Source organism: Pundamilia nyererei, unplaced genomic scaffold (assembly GCF_000239375.1).
Source record: "Pundamilia nyererei isolate P.nyererei 1_Seehausen unplaced genomic scaffold, PunNye1.0 scaffold00374, whole genome shotgun sequence".
NCBI lineage: Eukaryota > Metazoa > Chordata > Actinopteri > Cichliformes > Cichlidae > Pundamilia > Pundamilia nyererei.
Genome location: NW_005187775.1, coordinates 163,252 through 184,434, shown reverse-complemented (window position 1 = coordinate 184,434; position 21,183 = coordinate 163,252). Strand labels below are relative to the sequence as shown.

General features: G+C 42.5%; 1 protein-coding gene across 1 annotated transcript in view; it reads right to left on the bottom strand.

Annotated features, from left to right (window-relative positions):
- The window catches only part of macf1a (microtubule actin crosslinking factor 1a), a 229,969-nt gene that overhangs the window by 119,409 nt on the left and 89,377 nt on the right, over positions 1 to 21,183 (bottom strand). Inside the window, exons 3-6 of the mRNA XM_013915833.1 lie at positions 12,400 to 12,461; positions 6,442 to 6,531; positions 3,099 to 3,176; positions 1,688 to 1,780 (exon numbers count right to left, since the gene is read on the bottom strand). Of these exons, the coding sequence (XP_013771287.1) occupies positions 1,688 to 1,780; positions 3,099 to 3,176; positions 6,442 to 6,531; positions 12,400 to 12,461 (323 nt within the window). The remainder of the gene's footprint in view (positions 1 to 1,687; positions 1,781 to 3,098; positions 3,177 to 6,441; positions 6,532 to 12,399; positions 12,462 to 21,183) is intronic.

Genomic DNA, 21,183 nt, shown 5'->3' with positions numbered 1-21,183 from the left:
CACTTTCTGTTTATTTGACAAGCACTAAATCAAGTCCAGCTAGTCCGAGTCCAGCAGCAGAGCCATGTGACTGGAGTTTCCCACACCAGCTCTAAAAACTGTCCTCATCTAGTGAACTCGCTGAACTCCTGAAACTCAAACAATCTGCTGCTGTGAGCCAATTCCCTCCTTCCCACTGATTCATTTTTAGCACTCGTTCATTTCTTCCGTCCGGAGCTCCTGCAGTCCGCTTCACATCCCTGTCCTGTCCTCCAGCACTCTTTCACCCTTCATCTCTTTACCAAACTCATTGATGTCTTGCTGAGTCATGCAGGGGTGTCGTGCATTGCTGTTTCTATGGCAACCAGCTGGCAATGTCACCCTGCTGAGGGTCATATTACAGCACAACCTAGTGGCCGACTGAGACAACTGCAGCTTCTCCTTTCTGTCCAGTACTGAATATGACAAAAGCAAAGAGTTGAGTCCACGCCATGAAAATAAGAAACAGGGACACGGGAAAAGTTTTGATCGATTTCAAAAGTCTTGCTTTGGTTTCTAGCTTTGTTGTCACGCATGACTCGGGCCCAGCGGTACAAGGCAACCCACACTAATGATTTAATAGAGAACAATGCTGTCTGCAGGCAAAACTGGTGCAGAAACATTTGGTGGACATGATTCTACGTGAGGATCCCAAGAGCCGGCTGTCTAGACTAAACAAGCTGTCCTTGAGACAACATTCAGTCACGAGTTGCACACTGTTGAGCTCTGCGGTCCAAACTTTAGACATTTATATTCACTTTGAATGTTTTTGATAGCAATGCAAAGAATGTCTAGCAATCTTAGCCAAAACTGCTTCAGTGTAAAAAATCTGTGATTTGAACTAACCCCTAAAACTAAATATATCATTAGCTAATAACATCAAGTCCTGATCCAACACCAGAGAAAAGGGCACACACTGCAATTTATTTATTGCTTCTTCTCACACAGTGACTCGTGGTCTAACTTTGAAGCTACCTTTGACATAATATTACAGATAGCAAAGGATAAGGGCCCTGATGGAACCTTAACATGTTGCTTTGTGTGCTCCAAAGTAAATCCTTATGTTGGGTTTAAGATGAAGCACTCGGGCAAGGCCCGGCTCAGAGCTTACATATACTTAGGGCAATAACATCAGTTATACATAAGTCACACATAAGCCTGAGTGCCTTAGTGCACCTGGCCTTGTTCAGATTGGGGCAAAACAATATAATGTATATGAATCTGCTCGATGATTACTGAGGCACTAAAGAAAACTAGAATGCAGTTAATACCCAGAATGCATCTTGATCAGATTCCACAGCAGACCATGAATACACACACAAACACACTTTGTTTTAACCACTCAAACAATTCTTCAGTTTCATAACTACTAACCAGTTTGCCAGGATGCAAATGTCCAGCCAAGCTCAACATGGCAGCAATAAAACTCTAATCCTGACTCAGAGTAATGCCGATATTTGGACCAATCCATTTAAACCCCAGTTAGCAGTAATGATGCAAACCATGTAATTAATTAGTGGTATTACATCATTCTAAAGCCTTCCTGCCCATTACGTCCCTCTAATGCTGACTTTAAGGACTTTGCAGATGCTGGTTTGACCACATCGGCTACAAATCAGAGGAGAACACAGAGCGCCAGAAACAAAGATGCCAAGTGAAGGACACAGACCTGGAAGTGAAGGATGATGGTCCAGATGAGTCCTAATGTCAGTTTGGGGTTCCCATCCGTGATGTCATCGTTCCTGATATTCACAAGTTTGACCTAGAAAACAGACCAGAGTATTTGTTTCTGACACAAAGGCACCTGACTGGATTCAAGACAAGAGAAAACATAACTTATTCTTTTTTCCTTGCAAGTATTAAGAACAGTCTCCCCTTCACCTATCATGCTCATTAATTGTACAAAGCTCTCTGAGACCTTATTAAATCATGTAGCTCCGCCTAAGCTCAGCTATCCGGTCTGCATAATTAGACCTGCGATGAAACTAAGAAGAAAAGGTCAGTCCTCCTCTCTCTGGGGAATGAGATGGAGACAAGGGAGGCGATTTAAGAAAGATGGGACTGTTCAGATAAGGAGGAGGAAGAGCTGCAGTTTGGCAGCAAAACAGTGAGAGATTAATTTGAGGCAGCAAGAGAGGGAGGAAGGAAACAATGGAAGAGATGAAAGCAGAGAGGAGCAGATAAAAAAAGATGATGCTGTGTGATAAAAGACAGCACGAGGAGGAGATATGGCACTGCAGGTTAACCATTTTTACTTCAAGCCTGCGCTGCCACATACATTAAAACACCTTTGAACTTCACTGTTAATGATACTTTACATACAAACCACTTCCTTTGATTTTGAAATATTTTACCTTGGTGTACATTATTATTGAAATATATGGCATTAAAAGTGACATTAAAACCAGCAGCTATCCCACTTGTGTCCCCTGAGAGCTTAATGTGTAACACATCAGCTAACCATGTTACTGCGTAGACACATGAGCACAGTGGAGATTCATGATCGTGTCAGCTGTGGGGTGGGGAAATGATCTTTTGAATCATTATCTCAGTGAAAGCAAAGATAATTGCATGTTTTTCATGTACTGAGAGTTAGCATGGACATTTGTTCAGTGCTCTCGTGGGAGACGGTCACTGTGCCGTTTCTCTGAGCTGCTAATGAAGATGCAACGTGACGAAATTTGTGCATAAATAGTGGAAGAAAAACTTGTGAGGGAAAAACAATTATTCAAAATTCAAAATAACCTTCCAGTGGTTTCTTAAGATAGCTGTCGTGCTGCGAGAATATACTAGTATGTAGAATGTACTGATGTTAAGTTTTGCAAAAATAAAAGAGACAATTTGAAGCATATCTGAAGCTACTTTCAGCCGCTAACCCTAAAAGAAGACTTGTGTCTCTTCCTGGAATCGAACACTACTTTTTTCCCCTGATCAGCGGTTATATAGAAATGAATTAACTCATGTGCTCAAATTAAGGACAGTACTGTTTTATAAAAGGGTTATCAAGCCAATAATAAAAATATTTATCATTCAGAAGGGTGATGAAGACAAATGCTGTGTGTGTCCACATGTGAGCTTACCTGTCTCTGTTTGAGGAAGTCCAGCGCTATTTGGACATTCTGTAGTCGATGAAATCTCATTCGGCCCTTTTCTCTGGGCTGCAACAAGAGAGCAGAGATAAGAATCGTAAAGATGGTGAAACAGGAAATTAAATTCAGCGTTTTTCAAGACGGAGAAAACACAAAGGAGGCAGCAGTGAGTGCAAATAAAGCCGATCTCAATCAACAGTGCAGTGAGGTCAAAACACAGAGCAGTTTTATTGACGTGAAATGATCCTCTGGAGGGCGCTGTCTTCAACAGGAGCCGTTAAAGACATGCCAACGTTGTGGAGGCTCAAACCATGCTGGTTTAGCATTAAAAATGCAGACTTCACATCAGACCGTCTTTTCTTTAATCGTAAACAGATTTTCACAAACAAACATCCAAGTTGAAGTTCAGATGGAGAAAAGACGGAGTTTAAGAGAAAGAAAGATCACACACACACTTTGGCTGTAAAGAGTAGACGAGTAAAGTGCGGGATGCAGATATGGTTCACACCGTGCTGGTAAAGAGAAGGTTCACTCAGGATTAATCATTACAGACTGAAAGGAGAGGAGAGTTTTTTCTACTTTATTCATTACTGTGTTTGTATTATTTAACTGACATATAATAAATCGTACATTTTACCTTTTTTCCACCCGTGGTCTGTACAAAGCTACATTTCTAATGTATGTAAAATTCAATCAGGATTAAACAGGGATGCACTTATTTACTGGCCAGTACAAAGACATCACGAGGAAAACTGGAATTAAAATAAATAAACTGCTAATGGAAAATTTATAATGCACCCAGAATTTAACACCATTTGCCCAATGAGAAAGAAATACTTGAAATTTGTTTTAAAATTATTCACAATTTGTGTGACATTTGAGTTCCTGGACTCAGTTTTGATCATTTTCATCTTTACTCTTCAAAGGAAACAGATTTGCTTTATAAATTAAATAGAAGTAAGAAATATTTGTGTCATATCACAGACTATACATAAAAGATGGATGCAGTTTTTTTTTAAAACTAGGTATCATATGCAGTGTGGATCTCACAGAGAAACTTCTTACAAAAATGAGTTCTTAACCATGAGGCAACCACGTGCTGCACCATACTCCTTTTTATCTTCTATTTTACTCTCAGTCGGACCATAATTTAGAAAATGATCATCATCTTGTCTTCCCTAAGATTTAAAATCGACTGACATCATAAACTAACCAGGAAATTGTTTACAGTGCCCATAAATCCAATGAGAAGTAGGCTAACCTTCCCATAGACTTCAACACAATCTGACTTCTTTTTGCTATTACAGTCGCCGCCACCTGCTGGCCATTAGAAATAATGCAGGTACAGGCACTTCTGCATACACTACATTTTGCTGTGACATGCAAAATAGCAGCTATCTGTTGAGTGAAAACACACTTTAATAACGCTGTTTTTGAAAGTTTATGATATTTTGTTTTATATTTATTTATATATTTATCAATCTAACAGTCAAAGAGAAGAAAGTGGAAAATTTAACTAGGAGTATCGATGCTATCACCCAACAGAAATGGCGACGCCCTGTAGTGACACAGTAATGCAGCACTGACTCGTGCTATGTACAGTTTTGTAGGTCAAAAGTCAGTGGCACAGCACTCTCATGCAGCCTCGCAGCTCCGCCTATGGGGGCAGAGTGTGAAGCTGAAGGGGTCAAAGGTCAGGAGTGAGAGTGTGAGCGGTGGCGGGTGGAGGGGCAGAGGGCTTCGAGTTCGAACATACTCCCTGAGCTCCTTCCTCCTCCTCATCCTCCCCTCCGAGCGAGATGAGAGGGGGGGCCCGCGAGGCGTATGCCCTTTTCAATGGAGGGCCGCTCTTCTGTTGCTATGGTAACAGAAGGGTGGAAATGCACAAGAAGAGGAAAGGGGAAAAAAAAAAACAGAGGAAGAAGAGATGCAGGATGAGAACGGCTGAATAACAGAACAGAATGACGATGAAACAAAAGCTCAGTAGCTGTAAATTAAGGAAAGAATATAAATGGCTCAAAAGGATCACTCGGCATAAACAGACAATTCAAATCAGCTGGGCACATCCGTCTGCTGACAGGCCCACGTCCATCTACTGAAGCCTACAAAACAAACTCTGTGGTAGGACTGTTTAGTCAATGACTCTTTACACATTCATGCATGAACCTCAAATAGTTGCAGCACACCACGTGAAACCGTCGTGTTAACCTCTGGTGGTTTGACACGGACGCCAGGACACAGTGACAGCTGTGGTTTGGTGTGATGCAACAACTAAGCTCTCTCTACACCAAAGGTTAAGAGATGAAACAAGGAAAAAAGTAGTGCACTTCATCCTGGAAAGTTCACCTCTAAATGCACACGGGCAGAAATGTCTGGATATGGAAAAACAGGAATTTTAATATCTAATTCCATCACAGCTAAGCCTGCATACAAATATTCTAGTATTGAATATTTGTTTCATATGTAGTTGATTTGGATAACCTACTTGTTGAACATCCCTCTCTATCACAGAAGTGATTATTATGCTTCAGTTCACCTCATCGCTGCTAACTTAAAGCCTCTTTTTACACCTCTAACAGATTTTTATTATTAAATTAGGGCTAGCAAAGAAGCTATGGACAGCATACATCTTGCTCTACAGGCACAGGAACAGCTCTCTCTTGCTGTTGTGTTTATTGGGCGAGGCCTTGGAAAGTGTGAGGGGGAAAAAGTAAGACCTGCGTCTGCTTCCAATTTTCTCTATAAGAAATAATTTTACAGGTAAATGCCAAAGTTATGCTGAAGCTAATTTTGTTGCAGTTAGGAAATTATACAACTTAATGCCCCCACAGCAGCTCTGAAGCTCAAAAAAAGGGCAGTGGGTAAAGCCTTAATCAGTGAGACTCTACAACAGTGAGGAAATGGTGATGGCCTCATCACAGTTTGTCCTCTTCTCTATGAAACACTTATTATGTCTGACTGTTGCGCTGTCAGTCTCCCTCAATCCGATCTGATGTCCTGAAGGTGACGTCGTCAGGTGACACTGTCCCCTGTGTGCGTGTGCTCCTGCAGACCTGAGTCAGCAGTCCCTTTACATTAATCTACCTGTCTGCAACTAGACCATTCAGAGACTGACTCGTAAATTCTTACATCATCATCAAAAACAGGAGGGAAACTGAGGACGATGTCCCGACATCATTGTCCCAAAATTGCCCAAGAAGTCATGTGTGAAACCGGCTTACATAACAGTCACTGGATTTGTATGCTTGGAATTGGAACAACAGCGTGTGCGTGATGGAAAATATCGCAGTGAGATACGAGATGAATGTGTGTGTCAGAGATAAAAATCCCTTACCAGGGTGACTCCAGAGAGGACTTCCAGCAAGGAAATCAGGTTGTGTCCATCTCTCAGGTCCTCGTACAGGTCTGTGATGTGCTTCCTCACCTAAGAGAGAGGCAGGGATGTAAAGGAAGGAGAGAGGGAGCAGGGACAGACAGGAAATGAACAGGGAGGAGGAAGTAAAGGGAGAAAGAAAAAAAAAAGTTAATTTTACGCTGCAGTCATCCCTCTGTTGACTCAACACTGTTGACATCTGTCAGGCCGATTGCCCCACAGCTGACAGGCCTGGTGACAGCGGTTGCCTGGCCAACAGAGATGAAGCACCAGCTGTGCCCTCTTGTCTCCGTTGCCATGATGTTGCCTTGAAATAAAACAGGGTGGCAGCGGGTCGTCACTGCTGGCGGTCACTGACACAGTGACTCAGCGAGCGGGCCGAGCAGAGCGATCAGCATCAGCGGCGGTTTTGTGTGAAAGTGGGACACTCAGTGGGACGGATGGACGGACAGACAAACGGAGACTGTTTGAGGCTCAGCAGAGAGGGAAAACTGGATCAAGCAGCGAAGAGTGAGCAAAGCTTTACGGGAAAGAGGAAAAAAGAGACTAATACGACAGCTGCACCATGCTGAAACCTCCGAGGCAGAAAAATTCAATGCAGGAGTTTTACAAAAACAGGTGTCCAGTTCCTCTAGAGCCTCAAATCCCCACAGATACCCACGTTAAAGTGCCCAGCTGAACGGCATTAAAAAGCAGCATTAAAAAACATTGTGATTGCTAATATGCTAATGCTGAAGCTTTAAATGCGGATCCCATCAACTAACAGGTGATGTCATGAGGCATCCATCTTTCGTATACAGTTTATTAGCTCTTAAATTGGTTAAAAGTGTTTTACTTACAGTCCCATCTGCCACTGATAAACTTTGTAATGATGTAACAATTTACAGTGTAATTACTGTCAACATGGAATGAAATCTACATATTTTTGCTTTGATGCTTCTGTTTCTAAAAGACAGACAAGTGGAAACTTTGTCTCTCACCTGTGAAATATTAATTACGGCATCCTGCCCTGCACATTAGAATTTAGCGAGCAGACCTGAACCTGACATGAACTAACCATGTCTAAAACTAGGTTGTTCCCCCAGCATAGACCTCCTTTCTAAATCTCCAGTTTGAAATAAAGGCACTAGACAGACTCTTAAAAGGCACAGCCAAACAAGAACAAAAGCTTTTCTTTTGTAAATAAAACATTTCAGTGCGAGCGTTCTTCATCAGAAAGAGCGAGGAAAGTGAGAAAAACTGGCAGGCGGCAAAGGTCGACCGAAGTGCTTCAAAAATGCAGACCCACTTATGTAAGCAAGGACAAACGTCCACCTGCATTAGAGGGATTTTTACTGCTTCGCGCAGCACCAGCAGGAACTCGGGTTTGCTGCATTCCTGGAAAATGCACTGCCATGTGTTTCCAGAAGAGGGCAAGACAGGCACAAGAGTAGGCTGCCGGAACATGACTGCAGACTCACTGAATCAGGTACAAATAATAAAGATATAATCTAAAATAAATAACATCACCTTTAAGTTAAGTTATGTAATGATACTCTGCATTATCACCCATTCTTGTTAAAGATAAGATACCCCGAGGGCTTCAGTTTTAATCAGCAGTCACAGAAGTAGCAGCACTCCACCCTTTGTCCTCAATAACCTCTTCTACTAAACCTCATTTCACTGTCTATTTTTCTCTCCCTCGCTCATCTGTGTCACTTCCTCACCCTCCTCTCGCTGCCTCCGCGTCTCTGTGGAAGGGTGACACGAGCTGCTTCGGAGGCACGCTGATGTAACGAGTGTTAATTAGATGACAGGAAGACATGGTGTATCCACCAGTGCCTGGAAATGAGGTGCAGTTTATTGTCTAATAGTGCCCGTGTGTGTCACAGGCTCAACATGGCACACAGTTCATAGCCCTCATCCTCAGTTTACTGTAAGCTCTGCATGTCACTGCCAATAAACCATCATCCTAATACCTTCAGTCACTTTCAGTAATTCAGATGGACATGCTAGCTGCTGCACTGCAACAACTTCACCTTCTTCAGCAGCTTTTTAGACCATAAATAACTACAACAAATCTGTATCTGAAATTGACTTCTGCTCAGAAAGGACTGTTATTTTGAGCTTAACACTGAGTTTAACCGCCTTTTGTATATTATAATACAGTAGTGCATGAACCAAATCTTGGCTAACAAAGTTTAAATTCGGTTCCTCGTTCTTCTGTTTGTCAGGGGAAACAAAGACATTATTTGAGTTCAGCTCCACAGAGTCATTGAAGGTGAGCTCAGAAAATATTTTCAAACAAAGTCTCAGCAATTAGTGGATTAAAAAAAAAGAACATTCAGCCTGACTTTTTGGGCTAAAATGTAAAACCAGTCACATTGTTGGAATTACTTCTCATTGAAAATGAAATTAGCTGCTATAAGATGCAACAGAGCTCAGCGCTGTGCCACTGTCACTGAATTTAAAACTGCAATTTAAACCCAAATTGATCTTTTGATCAGCTGTTTTAAGGGACGCCGCTCCCTCAGCCAGCTGTGCCTGATGTGCAGTGACAGCAGATGCTTCTGGCAGTAAAGCATACTGTCATACAGAGCCAATGTTAAAATACCCCAGGCTGCCTGACAGCACCTGGAGCTTCTGGCACAGTGAACACAAATGTAGGTCACGCTGATTTTGGACAAAAATACAACACCTATCAGTTCAAACAGCATTTTGTCACATTTGGATACATTCGGATTGAAAGCTATAGTAAGACGACAGAATAGATGATGGAAATTATTTGATGCCAGTTATAAACGTGTTTCGTGGACTGACATGCCGTTTAATGTGATAGGACTTGCATGATCAGCCAAAACAAACAAAATCCGTGTGTTGCCACACAAGGGTCACAGAAATGGATAACCTGTGCTATAAGGTGGCAGTTCAGTCTTTGCCTTGGGCGCAGTCCGTGATCATTTGAGTGGGTGATGACACACTGCACTAATCGATGAGTGATGAGCCCAACGTTTTTTTGAGAGAAGCATAAACAAGCTTGCTGCTATGTTTGAGTCCATGAAACACAACATCTGTCGCCTCAGGACCTCATATTTTACTTTTTAAGTAAACTACACATTTTTAAGTCCTCTTCTCAACCTTTCAACCTAGTAACAGATAAACAGTTTTTTTAATCCATTCTTCTAAAACATGTGTCCAGAATTTGTACTCTAGTTCAGGAGTTGGAGGGTTGGTAGTTTGACCCCTGCTCCTCCAATCAGCATGCTTAAGTGTTTTTTCTGCAAGAAACTAAACACATGTGTATGATTGGTAAATTAAAAGTTGTAAAATAAAGCTCTTTTTTTCACTCTGAGTGCACATTAAGAATAGAAAAGCACCAAGTGCCAGTCAATTACCAGTTTCAGCCAACCTCTTTATATATGGAAGTATGAAATGAGACTTCCTCCGACAGCAGCTTCTTGGGTAGTTTTTTCTGATGTTAAAACTTAAGTTTCCCTTAACATGGACAGGAGACAGACTGCATGACTTCTTAATCCACAGCTGCCGTGTTTGTCTTCACTGTGTCAACAAACTGCTGGGTCAAAGTGTGTCACTGCATGCCAGCAGGTAGCCTGGAGGACAGTGTTTACATTGGCCCCTGTGTGCACTGTATACACCAGAATACCTGAGCACACCTCAGCAGCCAGAAATAAACCAGACTTGGCGCACATACACAGACATCAACAACAAACAGGAAGCGAAGAGCCATTATGCTACCTAACGTCCCTTTATCTTTTCTTTAACAGGCTCTTTGTTTTTATCTCCAGAGTTTAGTTTTGATTCAGCCTTCCGTTCTTCATCTTTTGTCTCGCTCATCCTTGTTTTCGCTGCATTTCTCCCAGCTGACAGGGCGGAGGTTTGTAGGTTTAACAGTGCTGGCTGAGAGTCGATATATGACGCAAAGCACACAGCTATTTCACACTTCTGTCTATTCAAGCGCACAGCATTGTTTCCAATACATTTTCTTAGGTCTTACGTCCTTATGGGTAAGTTTTGATTGAACAAAATTCACCAAAACAATAAGTCAGAACTCACTTTACTAATACAACTCAAAATAAACTGTCCAATGTAATGGCTCGCACGGTGCAAGCATACAAAAATACACATTTCAACTGATTAATCGGTCATTGTGTGTTTTGATCAATTAGAAAACAGATAATAACAAAACAAAATAATGTCACTGACAAATTGCAAACAGCCTAAATAAATTTAATTTTTCCTGTCACAGAGAACAGAGATGCTGCAACTCATTATCAATTCTGCCTAAAGGCCCGACATAGAGTTTCAGCTTATTTTGAAACCAAAACTGTTGTGCAGACACCATCACTGATTAAAATGAACCGATAAGATTCAAGAAAATGTGACAGACCGGATCATCGCTCAACTAAAACCGGCTCATTCACATTGGCAGTTTAATACTCTGTGACGTTAACGGATTAATTCAACATTCGAACAACACTTTAAACTTGTATGACTGCACAGATGACGTGACCTCCCATTAGAAAATATAAGCTGAATTTCGAGCTCTCAAAAAGAGAACAAAAAAAAATAAAATCATTAACATCTCTCGCGGCCGCTCTGTCTCTTCATCTCTGACCTACATTCACAGTCGGCGTTGGCCTGGCAGCGCCAGCTGATACAGAGTTACATTTTCAGGCTGGGCAGCTCTGACGACAGTTGCTCCAGAGTTATGGGGTCAGACGGACGTTTCCCTGCCCGGGTCATGTGACAGAAATGCTCTGCATTCTCCTTACGGCCTGTGTGACACATGGCGTACACACTGTACTTTATGGATGTGACAGAAACCGTGTGAATGAACGCTGATGTGACGCTATGCAGACAGAACGGGCAGCTGTTTGTGGCCTATAGAAAGAGATATATATATATATATATATATATAGTTAAGCAACAAATGTTTTACGTTCAGCTTAATTTCATATTTGAGCATGACTGAAAGTCTCCAGGCATCCAGTCATGGAGGATTTAGTCTCCAGGGCGTTATGGCACCTTGGTTCGTGCATTGTGAAAGAAGAACAGTGAATATCATTTACATGAATGTTGGCTCTCACAGCTGCTCATTCAGATTTATTAAAATGGGATGTTTCTTTTCTAATGCCCTAAAAATCAACAAACATATTCAAAAACTTAGCCATAAATAATTAAATATCTGCCTTCCTCTAAGCATTTGTAAATACACAACCGCATTCAAATATTCATTTAGGACTCTTGTTCAGTTCATTCTCAACTGTGTTTTCTCTGTTAAACATTAGGGAGGGAAGGCATTTAACAAGCTGTAGTTTCAGAGCCGCTAACGGTGATAAAACAGGGGCTAAATGATGCAGACAGATGCTCATCCATCGATGGAGCAGTGCCGCTCGCACACAGTCACATTAACGCTGATCATTACACACCAGCCTGATGCAACAGCACTGACAGCTCAGATAAAAGGATGGAGAAGAATGGGACCAGCAGGAAGTCTTAGTGGAAAAAATATATATTGTTAGTTTTATGCCAGAAGACAGGAAACGTGAGAACGAGATGAAGAGCTGCAGGACAAGAAGGAGTAAATCAGGCGGAACATCTAGAGGAGCTTTTTCTGAAGCTATTACTCTGCTCCCGCTCGACTGAAGATGTACAGTCCGGCTGCTTTATGACCCGAGACTGCTCACTTCATTGATTATCAAATAAATGTTGTCTGGGATGGTACACGAGGTCAGAGTGTGGAGCACTGATTTCATACACAGAACACAAACAACCATTGAAACGTGATTGATGTAAGTTGTTACAATTTATAGTGTGATTTCTATTGAAGATCTTTTCTCAGAACTATTACCATTCATTCAAAAATAACCTGGAAATCCCAGCTGAGCAATCCCAGCAGTAAAAGTTAGTGATACATACCTTGATGAGATGTTTGTTGACCCATTTTGTGAAGGTTTTCTTCTGCACCCTGTCCCGCTCATCTGCACAAAGAGAAATAAAAGGAGAGAAAGAGAGAGAGGTAAATTACATAATCCAAATCCTGCAAAGATGCTGCAGCCACTGCGATTACTTAGTGCATTACGTAGATGAAGAGGTCACACTGTGTTTGTGTCTGCAATGATTATGATGTGTTTTATACAAAAAAACGAAAATCTTCTGTTAAATGACTGAATACTTTAATTTCAATCTGAATTTTGTCAATGGGATGACAAGAAGGTGCTGCTCAAACCTCCCACAGTCAAACTGGTAGTGGCTTTTGGTTACACACACTCATTTTATAAAGCTGCACATGGAACCGAACATGATAAAAAGACTCAGTCTTCAAGTTCATGGAGAACAGCTGGAGGTCCTGTTGATAAGAGCCTCGTTAAACGTCCACGAACATGATTGCAACATCTTTACTGCATATTTTATCTGGATGACATCACCCTTAATAAAATAAGATGTTTTCCTGATGCTTAAAAAGCATTTCACTTTTCTGCCCCACTTATTTTTGAGTGCAAACTTTACTCTTTATGCTTCCTTCTCTCTTCGTTACATTTCTGCAGAGGTTTTTCCGCCTCTCTGATTCAGTCTCTTTCTGTGTGACCTGCAGCCAGGCACAGCTCCAGGCTGCGTCCTCACCAGGCCAGAGGAGTGAGGCAGCCAGACCAGGAATAGAGCCTGATGCTGACCCACAACTCATTATCTCCTCACCGCAACCACAGCCTCCTGGTTTTTATACGGACTCGCGGAGCCTCTTCAGCTTTCCTCTGTTCATATCAGCCTGTCTGGGAGGAAACACAGACCCTTCCCGCCTTTCAGTTAAATATCTGACTTCCTGATGGAAAAACAGCACCACATCCTTTCAGTTCACATGGATTTGGATACATGTGAATGTAGAATTTAAAAATCCATTATAATTCTGGTCAAAGTTAAAAGTAGAAAGTAGTTTCAAGTTTTAAAATATTAAAAATGGGAATCACTGATGACCTGATATTTCTGTGTTAATCTTTTTCTTTCTTTCCTTTTTATTTATTAATACATTTTAGCATCTTTCTTGCATCCCACTCTTCTCATTTTAAAACAAACAAACAAAACATTTCATAAGTTTCTGCTCGGTAACTACTGGTTGATTACATCCGCCTTATTCCGAAAACAACAACGAGACCAGATGGATGAAGCTAATCTACCAAGAAATTAGGGAATGAAATAAAGTAATTAAGTAGAAACAATTCCCATATATAGAGACATAAAAATATGCTTACATTAATTTTAAATATTATACTTTATCATATGAAAACAAATTAGAGCTGAAGAGGTTTTTTCCCTCTACTTTATTGAATGAATTTGCATCAGCCAATCGGAAAAAAGGTTGCTCCAGGAACTTCACTTCTTCATCTGCTGTTTACGTGCTGCCACCATGCCAGAGCGCGACCATGGGGAAAGAGTATCACTTCCTTCTTAAGCATCTTGTTATCTCTTTGTCTGACACCCACACCTATGCAAACACACACTCAGTGACACACACACCCTCTCAGACCTCCACAATGCTGTCGAACAGCTCCGACAGCATTGTGGAGATTTCAAAAAGAGAAAGTCTGATTTAGGCTTTAGGTTCAAACATCTCAACTGGATAAAAGTCAAAGATACCCTAAACCCTGAAAAACACACCCACCCAGACTCTCACAGAGTGACCCCTCTAAGGAGTTTACATAGACGGAAGAGCCTCTCAGCAAAGAGTGCAAATTTCAACATCTCTTGCAAAATAGTTTCACCACCGCCACACGCCTTGATTCCCAAACCTGCCCGGGTAGTCCGGCTTGTTAACCCAGAGGAAAAACTTAGGTTACAAACCTAAAGTCCTTAATGATCGTGTAACGATTCATCAGGTTCATCCAGGCGTGGCAGCTGGGGTTAGTAATCCCAGATATGCGGGTTATAAGATTTAAAAACCAGAGACATGTGGAGATGTGTGAGTGGCAGCCACAGAAAGGCAAACACACATGCACAGCAGAGTGCATTGTTAAGCCGTACACACCCCCTTCCAGGCTCTCTAAACACAGGACGTGCACACACTTCACCCTTTGCGTTCAGACGAACAATGATTAATAGAGACAACCTTTAGCATAACTGCTGTCACCGGCATGTGCACAAATGGGAACTGTTCAAACACACACATAAACACGTGCTCACAGGAGACTCTCTGCAACATGTAAACATGCACTGCACACACTCTACAGCTTCCCTGTTGACATGAACTGTACACACACACAAACACACACAGGTAGGGGCTCACACTGACCTGCACAGCACATGAGCGAGTACAGGTGAGCGTTGAGGTTACACTCATTCCTGTAGTCGGGCCACATGTTCTACTGTTTCACTCCTCCGCCTCTACTCAGACCTTGAATTGATGTCAGTGACGCATAATCCGAGACAGAAGTCAGATAATGATAGCAGTGAGACGTCTTTTTGGTAACAAGCTGTCCCCATGTATCCGAAACTGAAAGCTGTGGCCGACAGGAGCGCACCGGACGGTACCACCAGTTTCAGTCTCAGCTCCGCTCTCTCCCCCTCTCTGTGGTTCACCCGTTCCCTCTTCCCTTGATCCCTGCCGTCGCTGCCATGTCTCCGGCCTACAGTCACTCTTTCCCAAGCGCAGTTGCTCTCACACACGTGTGTGTCAAAGTCAGCTGGCAGCTCCTCCCCTGAGTATGAAAAGGACAGCCTCCTTCACTCCCTAATCTCACTTCCTCACTAAGCTACGACTCTCTCTCTCTGTGTCACTTATTCTGTAGCTCGCTCGCCCTCTGTTTGCAGGCCACAACAGACGGTGTGTTCTCCGACTGCAGCTGACGGTGGCTCTGCAGAGCTGCAGGGGTGCTGTCGTGTTCATCTCCTCTGTTTTCTCTCTTTTATTTCTGGCTTTCCTCTTCAATGCGTACGCAGGAACCTCTCAAGGAAAATCCTGGAGGGACAAATTGTGTTTCTCGTAAAGCTGACTCCTTTAAAGGAAATTTTTAGAAGGGAAGTATATGCACGTGTCCCACAGTGATGTCGTTTCTTAGAATAAAAATGTCTTTTTTCGCTCCAGCCACGTCCATTTAGGATGATGTAATCCACTCCCTGAATGTTTCGAAAACAAAAGCACTCATACAATCAAGGCTTGTTCTGCCACGCTTTGCAAACACCCATGCATTCTTTTGCTTTCCAGCAGTGCCACCAGCTTACTGATATCACAGGTTTCCTTCCCCAAAGATGCACACACAAACTTCACAGCTGGCTTTTGTAAAAACAATCCTGCTAGCTAGAAGAAAACTGAGGAGAAGGCCAGGACTTGAGCTGAGGTGGACTTTAATTAAATACTGACAGGAAAACCAGCTTGAGTGGAATCAGTCATCTCATTAGTGCACGAGTCTGTTCATGTAACAGCCATGAGATGACGAGCCCAACTGAGCCAGGCCTGGATCACAGCTGAAGCTCAGATCCAGGTGAGTGCTTAATAAGAGCCCACTAGCTGCTCTTTAGCTCTCAACTGGCTGGTATTCGACATGTGACATAAGATTACACATCCCGGCAATAAAAAACCAACAAATACAAAAAAATAAAAGAGTGTCCTGCTTGCGTCCTCACAGCTGACAGACTAAACGCACATTTTTATGAAGCCTCTTCGCTTGTTCTTTGCAGTCTCTTAAAATAGCTCAGCTGTGCCAGACAGCGCCAACGCAGGTTTGAATAATCTCAGCTGTGTGGAAGCAATGAGTCTGCACAGCTCTGGCTAAAAGCTCTGAGTCAAACAATATCCACCGACAGGTCATGTGACCCGGACCCAGGCGGTGAGGAAGGGCGGACGTTAAAGCGAGCTCCTGATGCTTGCAGGATGTGTACTGTGGACAGTGTTGTACAGTACAGGTACACACACTTATCCAGGCGAGGCAGTGACTCACAAACACTCTTACAGTCACAACAAGCTCAGACAGAGCCACACAAGCTCCTCCCCTTTCCCCCCCTTTCCCTCCAACAGCAGCCTTATTCCTTCAGCTCCATCCCTCCTCATGTCGTGTCCTCTTCCTCTCTGGTATTCTTCTCCTCCTCAGTCTTCACAGTGGTTCTCTCTTTCTGTCACTAAGGGACCATCCACACTAAAAATACCAGACGGAGCTTACGCCTCTAATACCACGCAGCATGCTTATCCCTCGCTCCCTCCTTCTCTGCCGTTATCGCCACTAATCTCTAACACACTCTCTCTTCTGCCCGGTCTTCCGGTGGTCTGGCGTTCTCCTCCTCTGATTCAATTTAAATTAAATGTGGAAGTGAAGGATGCTTCCAAGTGTCCTGCTTTTCCTCTTCTAGCCTGCCTGGTTGTCTGTCACTTCTTTCACTTTCTCTTTCATTTTCCATTTTTCTTGCAGCCGGCCTGTTTCCCAGGGCTCATTTAGCCCATTTCTGGTGACACTTGAAGCCTGGCACCACTCTGTCCCTTCTCTTTCATTTTATTCTTTCTTCTCTTCCGCTTTTCATCCCATTTCTGTCTCTTTCATTGGCAGCTACAAACACTGCATGTTAAATATTTGGCAGTTTGTCATTTTCTTCAATTTTCAAATCTAAACTTTCCCTGCTGGGTGGCTAAGATGTCCCAATTGCACACTAACAAGCTGTCCAGTTCACCCCTTCAGCAGATTAAGATCACATTCAATTTGCCCTCCTGTGGCCACAGACGACAGACACCTGAGGTTCTTAAATGCAGACTCCTGGACTCCTACTGTGCATTAAATACTACACAGATGCGTGTTAGATCAACACCTTCAACGTTTCTACACGTGACTTTAATCAATTCTAATTAGTTTTACAAACTGTTTCTGCTCAGGTCAGAGTGATACAGTTTGTAAAACCCTGTTAGGAAGTGAAGCTGATTCAGGGTCACTGTGGCTTTGTTATTGACCCACATCTAAATAAAGACTTCATCATCCTGTTCAGTGGTCATGACATTAAAGCAGACATTGCTCTAACTTGTTTTCAATTTAGTACGTTTGCTTTTTACAGTGAGACGATTGAATTTTCATTTTTTCTGACAACTGGAAATCACTCCAGCAGGCTTCAGCATTTACAAGCAAAGCAGAGCTGATTCAGACCAGTCAGCTAACTATGAAGAACTACAGTCCAATATGGCTGCAGTCATGGGAGGTTTTAGATATTTAGTTATTTTTACGGTGACTTATGCACACATTTTCACTTTTATCTAGACACATTGTTTGTGTGCTTACAGAGCTTGTAGATCCAGATCTAACTGGTTAAAATTTGCCTCTGGTGGATGGTGACAGACAGATCGGTCATATAATTACAAGCCGAGCAGTTTTGTGAAAGTTCAAACTTTTTGGAAGATTTTCCACAAAAGACCTGACTCTTCATCTCCCTCCAAATCATAAATGCGTTGAGTCCCTTTGTCATTTTGTCCTGAGAACAACAACAGTTTGCCCCATTCTCACAAAGAATCCTTCTAAAAGCTTCTAAATCCTGATATCTTCAAAATAATTAAATTGAATATAAGGTAAGCTAAACTATTACTAGTAAAATACTACTAAACAACTTTGGTAACACTTTAATTCTTTTTCATTCAACCCAGAGTAATCCTAACAAACAGACAGATTATTAACTTCTCCTTGGTGCAGGTTTTTAAATCTACTGAAGCCTTATTTATTATTTACTGATGTTGCGCTGTTGGACAGGCTGTACGCCGTAAACAACAAACCCTGTGCTCAATAAAAAGCGTAGTAATTTCAAAGAAAGCATAAACCACTGACATTTAAGTAGTATGTCAACTTTTACCACATCATGTACTTTCTATATAAAAACCCATGCATCCACACACCCTGGCATGCTTGGCCTATCACTGTGAAACGCTGAGTTTCCTGTGTGGGAGAAAACACAAAAACACAAGACAGACACACACACACACACACACAAGCTGTGTTACACAGTAGCAGCTCCTCTATAAACTGGAAACAACAAGTAAATCAGCATGAAAGTCAAATATGATGCTTCATAACGTCCAACCACACCCAACATCCCCAAATGACTAAAGTTGCATTCCTACAAGTGCACAGTCATTGTGAGACCCACATGTAACAGAATTACTGCACGCACCTAAACGCAGACAGTGTTCACACTCCTTTTATGTATTATGAGACGTATTATCTGTTAGTAACACTTACACCTAATTCCGCTCACATCCATCTTTGAATGAGCTTCAAAAAGATCAAAACACGGTGAGAAAGTCACACTTTCACCGCCTTGCAGCCATACAGAGGGTGAGTGCACTCAAAGGAAATATTACATATGTGTAAGGAAACATATCTTATATATTTAGCAGCATTAATTATCTAATCACACCTCATATTTTTGTGTCTATCAATAACCATCCAGGGGTTTTTTCAGTAAAAACTTTGCTTATTTCAGCAGCCTGGAGTGCACACCTGAATCAAATGATTAGTTGATTTTGAGGCATCTGGAGAACTTCAAGACATGTTGGGGAGGTAATTTAGCAATTTGAATCAACTGTGTTGGATCGAGGACACATCTAAAACCTGCAGGACACCGGCACTCGAGGCCTGGAGTCGCCGACCCCTGTGCTAAACCAAAGTGAAAGCAAATGAGTTCAACCATATTCTGGCCACCTTCCATCACTAATTATCTTCATAGCGGCCATGTTTCCCGCAGGCCTTTTCACTGCCCACTTTTCTCTCTTACCACAACTCAATCGGTGATCAGAGATGATCTGGCCTCACCCCCTCAGTACCGATCGACCTCATTGATTCACACTGTGACATCATGGCAGATACTGCTCTGCTTGTGAATCCCAGTCAGTCACCGCAGTCAGATAAAATTAGCCACAGTCCCAAAACCAAACATAGAAATTGGTTCAGTTTTTCCGCTCATGAGACACAAGCTTTGACAGAACAGCAGCTACTGAGCGTGAGTGTAAAGGTTACCATCAATATGTCAAAACGATGTAGTCATCCCAGACTTTGGACAGGTACAGTATTAATTATGTAACTCGAGCAGGCTTTAAAGGAGCGTTAGCACCAAGGCTACATTACAAAACCTAAAAGGAATTTCCCTAATGCAAGACAAAGGTATGAATAATTGGACACATGACCAAACTTAGCAGCTTACTGGCAGCACAGCGTTTCATTGTTTACTGTAGAGTATGAAGATTTAAACACAGAGCATAGCTCATGCAAGCAGCTGAAGATGCACATAAATGTGACGATATAACACCTTTTTCATGGATTCTCCTCCACTGAGTCATGTAGATACAACAATAAAGTCCCTGCAGCACAAAAGCATGAAGTGTCTCAGTGTAACAGGAGATGAAACAGGAGGAACCTTCATGCTCTTACAGCACAAGCTGCTTTACATTCCAGTAAAGCTAAAATAGAAAAACTGCACGGTTAATACAAACACCCATTACAAGCCAAGAAAACACTAAAGGTACTAATATAAAGGGGGGAAAAAAAGACACTGACATGCTAACAAAGAAGCAGAAGAGGCGGAGCCTAAACAGGAAGCACATGGATCTTGACATATAAGTCAGAACTGCAGCAGTGAGGAGGAGGAAAACTGTAGTCGACAGTGACCGTTTACCTGCGTCAGTGATGGGCATCTGACGGCGGCGGCGGCGGCGGTAGTACCAAAACCCAGCTGCAGTCAGAAAGTGAAAAGCCACCACCAGGATTGGCGTTATGACATCAGGGTCTGACAGAAAATCCATCTTGTCGTACCGAGCGATGACAAAGTGCTCCTAGTCTGTCTGAACTTCCACAAAATACCACTTAAATTACAACCAAGTGAAGTTCCTGAAAGTCCAACAACTGAATCCCTCCAGGTTACGTCCCAACGCTAACAGCATCCACGCAGATTCACACAAGCCTTCTAAGGTCCGCGCACAGAATCATGACGATCCTTGGCCTGCTTTCACTTCTTCCCTTCCTTCCTCCAGCAGCATCTCTCAACTTCCTACACAAACTCCTGCAGCTACAAACTTCTGAGTCCCTCTCTCCATTCAGATGCCCTCCCTCTCCCCCCTATGCCTCTCTCTCTCTCGCTGCGTTTTAACCTCACTCGCTCTCTGACACTCTAACAGTGAATTCCATTCCCCTGAAACAAGCGACCAGACTGTAGCCGTTGCTCAGTGCGCCGTTAGAAAAGCAGTAAATAAAAGAAATGGGACTAAAAGGACGGAAATGTGTGTATGCCACGTGTGTGTGTGGTTGCCTCACACTCAGAAGGAAACCACATGGGAAATACCATACCATCTTCCTGTGTGCATTCTCTACATTACCATTTTAGATAAAATAGATTTTTGTATGTATATTTATTAGTATGCACACATGCATATAACTTTCTAAGTGGGTGCACACGCTGGCAGAATTTGTTGATGATGATGATGATGTGTGTGTGTGTCTGTGAGTGCGAGTGTGCACCCCTGTTGAGAAGGTGAGTGTGTATGCGTGTTTACCTCTGTTGCCATGAGTGAGCAATGCATCCTGTCTGTGATATTTATTATCGGCTATCTTTGAGTGATGTCTGCTGACTGTGACGGTGCGTTCAAAAGCTTTGGACACAAGGGGCGAGTGTGTGTGTGTGTGTGTGTGTGTGTGTGTGTGTGTGTGTGTGTGTGTGTGTGTGTGTGTGTGTGTGTGTGTGTGTGTGTGTGTGTGT